General features: G+C 42.5%; 1 protein-coding gene across 1 annotated transcript; it reads right to left on the bottom strand.

The window, feature by feature from the left end:
* Positions 1-6,087: 6,087 nt before the first annotated feature.
* Positions 6,088-9,173, bottom strand: LOC149404033 (PHD finger protein ALFIN-LIKE 2-like). Its single transcript, XM_089602587.1, has 5 exons — positions 8,783-9,173; positions 8,662-8,694; positions 7,968-8,190; positions 7,182-7,305; positions 6,088-6,581 (listed from the first exon to the last, which is right to left on the bottom strand). Exons 1-5 carry the CDS (start codon positions 8,871-8,873, stop codon positions 6,333-6,335), a joined length of 720 nt encoding a protein of 239 aa, XP_089458713.1. The 5' UTR covers positions 8,874-9,173; the 3' UTR covers positions 6,088-6,332.
* Between the last annotated feature and the right edge of the window lie 1,238 nt (positions 9,174-10,411).

Genomic DNA, 10,411 nt, shown 5'->3' with positions numbered 1-10,411 from the left:
AGTCACTGGCCGAGGGAAGTGGGCCGATGGCCGGGCGAAGTGGGCCCATGGCCGAGCGAGACAGGCCGACGGCCGAGCGAGATGGGCCGATGGCCGAGCAAGATGGCCAGCCGGTCGAGTGGACGACCGGGCGGACCCAAGGTCGTTGGGCGAGTCGTTGTGACAGTTTTGCCCTCGTCGACCCGCAATGGACAGACAACAACAAATGTGGTGGTATGATCCATAACATGAAAACATGCACTTGGAGGGATTGAAAATATTGTTTTTTGTTCTTTTATTTTTTATTTTATTATGAACATTTGGTTTGTATTTTCATGTTTACATCTTTTGGTTTTAAATGTTGAACATTTGAAGTTTATTTTTATGTTTATGTTTATGTTTATGACTTAACTTATTTTTAAAAATTTAGTGACATCGCAAAATTGAATGACATAACATATCCAAAAATTTAATGACATAACATATCAAAAAATTTAATGACATAACTGTTGTCGCTCGTTTTCGGACAACGATTTAGGAGCCCCAAACGGTTCGACCCAAGGCCGGACCAAGTGGTCGCGTTCGGGCTCGAGCGTGTCGGACTCGGTATCCCGAGTCTTCCCTTAGCTGTGAATGTCCCTTGAGTTCGTCCAAGCACCTGAAAAGGAAGAAAGAACACGTGAACTACAAAGGGGAAACAGAGGGGGTGCCTCTGTTTACCTCTCCGACGCTTAACATTAGTGGGATTGAGGTGGAGTATAGAGGTTTTAGAGGGTGAGAGGCCAAAGATGAGCGAAACGAGTGAAGTATGAGTTCGACAGCGTTTCGGGACTCAAAAATGGATTACCTGACTCGAGGGGTCGAGCCTCATATTTATAGGCGACCTAGGGACGTTTCGGGGGAGGTCCCTGGGCTGAGCGCCGGCTCTGAGTCGGCCGTCGGCCGGGCACCGGCTCTGAGTCGGCCGGGCGCCGGCTCTGAGTCGGCCGTCGGCCGGGCGCCGGCTCTGAGTCGGCCGTTGACGGCCGGGCGCCTGCTCTGAGTCGGCCGTCGGCCGGGCGCCGGCTCTCAGTCGGCCGTTGACGACCGGGCGCCGGCTCTCAGTCGGCCGTTGACGACCGGGCGCCGGCTCTCAGTCGGCCGTCGACGGCCGGGCGCCGGCTCTGAGTCGGTCGTCGGCCGGGCGCCGGCTCTTAGTCGGTCGTCGGCCTCGAGGGGTCGAGCCTCATATTTATAAGCGACCTAGGGATGTTTCGGGGGACGTCCCTAGGCCGAGCGCCGGCTCTGAGTCGGCCGTCGGCCGGGCGCCTGCTCTGAGTCGGCCGTCGGCCGGGCGCCGGCTCTCAGTCGGCCGTCGGCCGTCGGCCGGGCGCCGGCTCTCAGTCGGCCGTCGGCCGAGCGCCGGCTCTCAGTCGGCCGTCGGCCGAGCGTCGGCTCTGAGTCGGCCGTCGACGGCCGGGCGCCGGCTCTGAGTCGGCCGTCGACGGCCGGGCGCCGGCTCTGGGTCGACCGTTGACGGCCGGGCGTCGGCTCTGAGTCGGCCGTCGGCCGGGCGCCGGCTCTGAGTCGGCCGTCGGCCGAGCGCCCGCTCTATGTCGGCCGTTGACGGCCGGGCGCCGGCTCTAAGTTGGCCGTTGACGGCCGGGCGCCGGGTGTGATTCGGTCGTTGACGGCCAGGCGCCGGCTCTGAGTCGGCCTGGCGCCGGCCCTGGGCCGGCTATCGGCCTGGCGCCGGCCCTGGGCCGGCTATCGGCTGAGCGCCGGCCATTGGCCGACTGAATGTCTGGGCCGGCCAGTGGCCGGGAGTCGACCGGTCGGGCCTTGGCCAGCGGGGAGTCGACCGGTCGGGCCTTGGCCGGCTGGGAGTTGTTGTGCGGTCCTTGGCCGGCCGGGAGAAGGTCACTGGCCGGCCGGTTGGGAGTCGTGGCGATGGTTCCGCCTATGTTTGTCCGGATTGGCCAGCAACACCTCGCCTCCTCGTGGTTCCTTGAATCGTGGTGCGTTTTGACTGTTTTGCCCATGTCGGTCGTTGACGGGCCGACAACAATAACATATCCAAATATATATTGACATAAAAAAACGTTCCACATATCCCAAATATTTTCAAAACAACATAATAAAAAATAAAACATATAGTCGTTATTCTGTCTGAAAAATAAGTCAGTCGATCATTTCTTCTGGAACGTTCTTATGTTGTCGCTTTGGAGTGTATCAAACCCCGCGTCGAACATCCCGCAATCACCACTGAAAGGCAAAAACACAAAATGTTATACACAAAAAACACTAAACACTTAATTTTACAATTTGCATACCTGGCCTTACATTGTGGCACGTTTTGATCGACTAGCCTTACGAAAGGTGGAAGTCGAATTTGGCCGCCATCTAGCTCTCGCTCCGCCCTCATGTGCTCGCTGAATAATCTCGACGCTTCCATAACCGTTGATAACGCTCGACCCCAATTCTACATTATTGAATAAATATAAGATAATAAACATCGGGTTCACTAGAGTACTTGAAATCATCTTAATAATGTTTCATCTAGACAATGTCTTTCAGGAAATCCAAGACGGTTATGGTCCAATCTTGGAGGTCGACTCGGAAAGTGCACCAATGCATGTTCTTGAAGTTGATGACAAACAAAATCTCTCGCGCACCAGCCCATGGCAGGACTTGCGGATCTTTGTAGCCAGTTATCGGGATCAACACGGTTCTCGCATCCCAATCTACAACATTCACGTATGTGCCTTATTCAGCGGCTATCTTCTTGTTCTCCTCTTTCTTCGTATAACGACCGTATACGTTTTGGACCCATTGAGTATCCATGATACAGAAGTCTTGACGATACTCGGAAAACTATCGTTGGCGTCTCCGAAACATATCCTGAATAGCATCAACATGCTATGAACGTGTATGAATTAACAAACATATTAATTAACTTTTTATTTAAATACGCATTAAAAGTAATGTGATTCAACGTACTGTATCGGTTAGCCATTTTCCGTTCTCCAATAGGATCTTGAAGAACTCAGTACCGAGATGGCGTCTGTACCGAGTCTTTTTCCAGTCTCTTAAGGGCTAGGGAAGAAAGCGGGAGCAACTTTTTCGATACATTGAGCCTCCGGGAACGTTTCCTACTCGAAGAAGAAGACGGCTTCATCGAAGACGGCGGCTTCGTCGAAGAGGACGGTTGTGAAGGAGGAAGATGAGGATTAGGAGGAGGAGGACTACGCGATCGATGTGGACGACGTACACCAGCTTCTATAGTTGGTAACGGCCCCGGAGGTAAACCCATCATGTCCTCGAACATGAGGTTTATCTTCTCAAATATGGCAAGCGGTAAGTTGATGATACCAAATACTTAATTTTATAAATCTAACCTGGTCTCGCCTCATTCTCTCTAAGCTGCGACTGTTCGTACTCAGAGCTCTCAAGACGGTCGCCTGAGAATGTACCATTTGATTCCACATATCCTCCGTAAAAGGCCACAGAGCGGGATGATCAGGATGAGCGGGAGCTTCAGGATGAGAATGACCACACTCAGGACGTTTGGACTGAAATGATTGATGAATAAACTAATAACTAATTAATAAATAAACTATTAATTTATTAGTAACTAATGTCATATTTAATTAATAAAATAGAATTTACCTGCAAGGTACTTGTGAAGTATCTGAAACATGTTCTTCATCATCATCTTCCTCACCCTACAAGTCCTCCTCTTTATCCTCTTCGGCTTGTCTGAGTAAGCCGGCTTCTTTTGCCATTGACTCTACTAAGTCAATCTCTTCCTTGGTATTATGTGGCTCAACCACATCTTCGCCTATGGTCGGATAGAGCGATTCACTGAGTTGCGTATCTAGTAACTCAAAAAACTGGCGCTCTCCGGTCCGTGGTCTCAACATCTGAAGAACGCCAACCTACAAGACAACAAACAGTTATAAATATTTAAAAGTTCAAGACGTTAAGGTCTTTAAGCTCAAACTAATTACTATTTATTTACTAAAATCTTCTCGACGTCCTTTCGGGTGACAACCCAGGTGCTGGGCCAAGAATGCATCGTCGGTACTCGGACACTGGCATTTTTGCCGAACTGTTGACCAATCTCTGGGATAGCCTCGTATGCCTACTATTACACGACGTGCAAATTTCCCGACAATCAGTACTTTGCCTCTTTCTGGACAACATTCTCTTTCGCGAATTTATCCTTAAATCGGTCGTAGTAGCGCGACAAATTCACCGATAGGGACGACAGAGTCTCGGCCCACGTGATGTTCCCCCATGGCAAATAATAGAAGAACGGCAAGTCTTCAACCATGTAGAGGTATTTGTCATTGATGGTTTTGTTGTCTTCTAGTCCGAGGAGATACCCCATGACAAACACACACAAACCAAGCTTGTATGCATCGTTCGGATCTTAACAAGTCCTGAAGGCATTCACCAAGATGTCGAAATTGGCATTTGACACGCCGTTCAAGTAATCCATTACAAGCCTATCGCTCGTTTGCTCGTCCTGCTCCACCGCCGACGGACCATCTTCCATAGTGAATCCGATAATCAACGCGTATTCGAGCCTTCCAAATCTCACGCGCTTATTTCCCAAGCCGAATTGAATCTCCCATCATTTCGTTGGGTCAATCTTTGGGAGAAGAAGCGAGTGTAGGAGTACCGGGAAAAGGTTGAGCGTTGTCCCCTCGAAGAATTGGGCGAATGGAGTCTCCGCGACCCGATCAAGTACACCAAGAACGGTGAATTTTTCCTTCACCATCTTTAAGTAACCTAAACCACCATATGTCCGCAAACTCGTGCTCGCATGGAAATGTCAATTTGTCCTAAAACACGAATAACATATAATTACCATTAAATATCAGTATAATTAAACAAAAAAACCAACTTAATCTCATATTTTTCCTAAAATATAAAAGAGAATATAACATTTTTTTAGCATAATTATATAAAAAGACAACCTTAATAACAATAATTTACTAAGGTTTTTGTTATAACATAAAAACAAACAACAATTTATTAGTATAATTATATAAAAAGACAACCTTGATAACAACAATTTACTAAAGTTATTGTTATAACATAAAAACATAACAACAATTTATTAGTCTATTGTTACTAATATATAAAAGAAAACAAAATATCAACTTTAGTAAATATCAACTTTAGAAAACAAAGTTATTGTTTCTGACTTGAACGAAGTCATCGGACTTTCACCAAACTCATCCTAAAGCATCGGATCTTGACTGAAAGCATCTGATTTTGACCGAAACCATCGGAGACCATCGGATTTTTCCGGATTTTGGCGGAAATCATCTGAAAAATCCGATGAGATTCATCGAATTTTACCCAGAAAATTTAAAACCCTAAGTCCTATAAATCCTTCCAAATCCGATTGAAGTCTTGACATGCTAACAAATAATCACTCTAATCCACTATTCTGACTATCCAATAACATCAAAAACACGAAAATAAGATCAAAATCTAACCTTTTTGTCATTTTGATATATGAAACTTTGAACCCGGATTCCGACCTTGAAGAACTTTGAACGCCGGACTTAGAGGTGGTAGCTCGTCGGACTTGCTCGGATTTGATCAGACTTGCTTGGATTTGCTCGGATTTGAGAGAGAGAGAGCGAGAAGAGAGAGAGAGAGAGAGAGAGAGAGAGAGAGAGAGAGAGAGAGAGAGAGAGAGAGAGAGAGAGAGAGTGCGCTTAGTGAAATGAGAGAGGGAAGAGAGTAGTTAGAGTATATTTGAAATTAGGGGTATCTTTGTCCGAAAACTAGACAAAAATCCAATTTTAGATATTATTTAATTAGTGGGTCTAACTAAGATATTTTGATAATTTATGGGTCTAAAAAAATGAAATTTCTCTTTCATAAAATTGTTAGGATGCTTTTTGCTGATACGTGCCTTAATGAGAATTAACGAATTCCCAAACTACGGAAACTTACAGACCCAAATTAGGCTCTTTTGTCCTTCAAAAACTACAGTTTGGTACTTGAAAAATACAGTTGTAGGATAAATTAACCATGGAGACTAGTCTCTTACTTAAAGGACGAATTTCTCGGAATAAAAAAACAAAAAAAAAAAAAAAAAAAAAAAAAAAAAAAAAAAGGTCTGCATAGACTTGAGAAGAAATCTAGATATACAATAAAAAGATATTGGGGTATAAAGAACGCAACTTCAACCCCCAAAAATATATATCTAATTAATTGTAAAAACAAACACGGTAGACGGATAATTTAAAATCACTATACTTTTGATAGAGTAGAGTGGTAGTAGCTATATGAGCCATCTTCTTTCTACTTTTTGTCAGCCTCATAAACAACTCTTTTTTTTTTTCTGTCTACTGCCTGCCACGTTTCATGCAAGATGGGCATTTGTATTGCTTGATGCTCTCGGCTTTGGCAGGAGTGATCTTCACGCACTTGCCGTGGAACCACTTCTCGCAGATGTCACACCCAATCCAAAACTCGTCTGCGTTGTAGTTCCCACCGCAGCTCCCACACAGCGTCTCACTGTGCTCGTCTTCGTCTTCCTCAAAGCTCTCATCCACGAGCTTCGGGGTACTTTTCACTTGGCCATCACTCGCTCTCTGTAAATCAAAAGTCAACTACTTGCTTATGTAATCCCTTATTCAACTTTATAGTTTATCATTTTTTGTGAAATAAAGCTCAAATACATTATGTAATCTTTTTTTCAATTATTTAGTTTATCATGCTGCGAACCCAGACTTCTTTTGTCCGGGTAGATGTCCTTACCACCGAGCTACCCCCCCGCCCCCCATATAGTCTAGCTATTATCTCGAAAACAAGATAATGACTCACTTTTTTTCCCTTTTTTGTTTAACCGTGGTGCCCAACTAAAATCCACCAGGCTCTGGTATTATCGAACAAGAGACTTACCCCAATGGCCCCAAGGTCCCAGAAATCGCCCTTAGCACTAGAAGCAACTCCTTGGGATTATAATGTCCCTTCAAAAGTAACTTTGCATAACTCTGGAATATTTTCCTTTTCTTTCCATTTTTTCTTGTTATCGCATTGAAAGCATGATCCCAATGTACTTATAACCCCATGCAACGACAGACTACCCACGAATCACAGGGAAGGATTCATATGCTAACCAAACTTTTTTAGAGATTAAGGATTCAAAACAGGTAAAACTAAACAGAGGAGAGATCATAAAGTCCACTGACCTTTGTGCTGCTGCCACGGGATTTGCTTCCGCTATCAACAATGGGCTTCTCTTTGACAGGCTTTCTTTCAGTCACGACTTCAAAAACTGTCGGGAGTTCATTGATCATACTAAATAGCCGTTTCCTGGGTCATAAACATCTTGTTTTGAATATAATCATAGAATTCGGGAAATGAAGAAGAAACAATTCAATGCACTAGACACTGTAAGATGCAAAGAGAGAGAGATGGCATTAACAAGGCAGGCTCTAAAGCCACCTAAATGTGCAGCTTGGTTTAGTAAATCAACAAAAATTATCTTCTATATATTCGAGACTGATTGTTTTGAAATATATAATTTAGTTAAAAAAAAAATTAGTATGAGAGCGATAACACGTACGAAAGGAGAACACCAAGATTAAATTTAAAGATAACTATAATTTTTTTTTTGTTTTTTGATTCAGTGGCTAAGAGGATCAATAATAGGGAGACGGCATGATGAAAGACTTGGATTGCATTAATCTGAAGGGTTAGGGATCAAGCATTGGTAAAACTCGTCTCCTGATCTCCATCCCCCAAAACTTTATGTCCATGTAAATGGCTAAACGTGTGTATCGAATACTAGGACATCCTTTTCAAGTTTGCATCTACCATTTATCATGACTCAAATCAGGAAAGGACAGAGAAGAATCAATCCGCCAAACCATTGGACCAACTCAAATAAAGCAGAGCACTATCGAAAAATTCAACATACAATGATGAAATAACACCAGGGATACACATGGCGATAAATAATTAGAGATATGTACCTTTCGTTACGGTTGAGCCGTGCTCCGAAGTAGAAAGCTACAGAAAGCAGCCAAGAATCGCTGTGAACAGCCACCAAAGAAAGCCAGTCTTTGCGGTTCATGCCGTCTCTAGCAAAATTGATTCCAAGAGCTGGCTCAGGAAGCTCCGGCGGAACTTCTTCTGCTGGAAGAGCCACATCCCAGCTTTCGTTTGGATGTCCATACAGGCACAAGTTCTCTTTCTCTAAAATCCACCGATATAAAATTAATCAAATATCACTCCAATCAAACAACGAGTATAACAAAAACTTAATACCCCAAACTTTCGGTTGCTCTTGATCTCCAAAACCAACAATGGAGGCTTCGTAAGATTCAAACCCCCGAAATTAAAGTCAACCCCTACGTTCTTGTTCTATATTTCCTTCTTTTAGAGGAGAAAAATTTGTGGTCTGACTGAACACGGAATTTAAAAATTAGCTACAAACCCACCTTTTGACTATGAAGATACAAAAGAATGAAATTTGAATCAGAAACCTTAAAATTAAAATAAAATAAAAACCAGCATCTTAAAATGTGTGTGTGTGTGTGCACCCACACATAAATACAAACCTTAAAATTAAAATAAAATAAAAACCAGCATCTTAAAATGCAATCAAATCTGGTTGGGAAAAACTCAAAACTAAAGCTTCGAAAGATCTGGAAGTAGAGGCGTTACCTGGATCACAGAGTCCATAAAAATCATCGACATCTGAAGACAACGTCAGCCAAAATTAGTAGTTGCTCATATTCACCTACGATTTATAATTAGAAAGTGATGACGACAGAAACTAGGATACCGTTAGTCAAAGCGCGGACGAGACCAGACCTACGAGCGCTATAATCCTTGAAGATTTCCTCCACAGTCCGTGGATTTGAAGCCATCTCCATGGACTCTGGTCAATAATCTCGTAAGAATAAAAACTAAACCCGGATCTGAGAAGAGAATGACGAAAATATATATTTAGGAAGCCGATTAAGCCTGGAATCTAGACTAGTACGAGGGATTGGGAACAAGGAGTGATAAGTGAGAGAGATGTTTGTGATGACATTCTAAACCTGGTGAGATTAAAAAGAAGAAGAAGAAGAAGAAGAAGAAGATGAAGATGAAATGAGAGAGAGAGAGAGAGAGAGAGAGAGAGATGTTCGTTGTTGTTGGGTAATTCGGTAGATTTGATATCTCGAGTTCTCTACTGCGAACGTGGTTCGTCGATTTCGTTGGAGTTGAGAGGAGTATACGGTCAAGATGGACGGAGTGGAGGTAGCGCGATGTGAGTTGGAAAGAGTAAATACTTCGCTTGTTCGAGCAAAAAAAATAATAATAATAATACTTCGCTTGTAATTTTTTTTATTTTTTTTTTCAAGTTTTAAGTAGGTCTATACATCGGATTGGATTATTCGGTTTTATACTTTTAACTAGGGGTGTAATCGGGTTGGGTTAGTCTGATTTTTCATGTGCTATCAACCCAAACCGCTACAACTAATTTTTTAGTTTTAAAATCCAAACCAACCCGATTGAAATGTAAAATCAAACCAAACCAACCCAAAAATAATGGGTTGGTTTGGGTTGGTTATTTCAGATTATAATTATCAACAAATGACTTTATAACTCGAATGAAAATCATATAAGTATATTATATCTAAAAAGTTTTGTCAAATAAAATCAAAATTTTACTTATCTTTAGAAAATTTACTTATTAAAATAAAATTTACGCATATTTTTAACTACCCAATGTTCATGTAGTCACAAATAATAAAGTATAATACTGAGTATTTTTTATTTAATTATAATATTATTAGAAAAATGATATTTTTTTTAACAATAGTACATATAAAATATTTGCAATCTTAAAAAAATTAAAGAATTAACACTATCGGGTTGGTTTGGTTCAACCCAATCCCACGACTATAAAAAAACCAAACCAACCCGAAATAATTGCGGTTTGGGTTGGTTACAACCCAAACTTTATCAATTTTCAATGGGGCGGTTTAAAAAATAGTGTGGTTTGGTTTGGGTGATCGGGTTGTTCGGTTTGACGGTTTTGATGAACACCCCTACTTTTGACGGACCCAACCCGACGCATTCGGTTTGTCGATTTGAAAACTCAAACCAAACCGCTTATGGTATGTGAACCAAACCAATCCGAACCAAAAAAGATCGGGTTGGTTTGGATTGGTTTGTTTGGGTCGGTTCGAGTCGGGTTGTTCGGGTTCACCGTAATTTAGTTATGTAAATAAGTGTAAAACATTCAGCAAAAATCAATAGAAATATTTAAAACAAATCTATATAAAAAAATCCAAACGAAAAAAATCGTAGAAACTAGAAAATCGCCATAATCTAAAATAAATAAATATTTTTTTCTCTTGATCATGAAAAACTCAAGTCTTATGCAAAAAATAAAATAAAAAGGAACTCAAGTCTGTCAAGT

This window comes from Urtica dioica, chromosome 2 (genome assembly GCF_054948205.1).
Source record: "Urtica dioica subsp. dioica isolate 48M chromosome 2, U.dioica_male_clone48M_v1_H2, whole genome shotgun sequence".
Taxonomy (NCBI): domain Eukaryota; kingdom Viridiplantae; phylum Streptophyta; class Magnoliopsida; order Rosales; family Urticaceae; genus Urtica; species Urtica dioica.
The sequence above is the reverse complement of the archived record's forward strand: the minus strand, read 5'-3'. Positions and strand labels throughout refer to the sequence as shown.

Coding starts and splice junctions, on each gene's coding strand:
- LOC149404033 (XM_089602587.1), bottom strand. CDS start 8,873: ATGGAGATGGCTTCAAATCCACGGACTGTGGAGGAAATCTTCAAGGAT. Junction 8,191..8,661: donor TTATGGACTCTGTGATCCAG/GTAACGCCTCTA, acceptor GGTGGATTTTAG/AGAAAGAGAACTTGTGCCTG. Junction 7,306..7,967: donor CGGCTCAACCGTAACGAAAG/GTACATATCTCT, acceptor TTTATGACCCAG/GAAACGGCTATTTAGTATGA.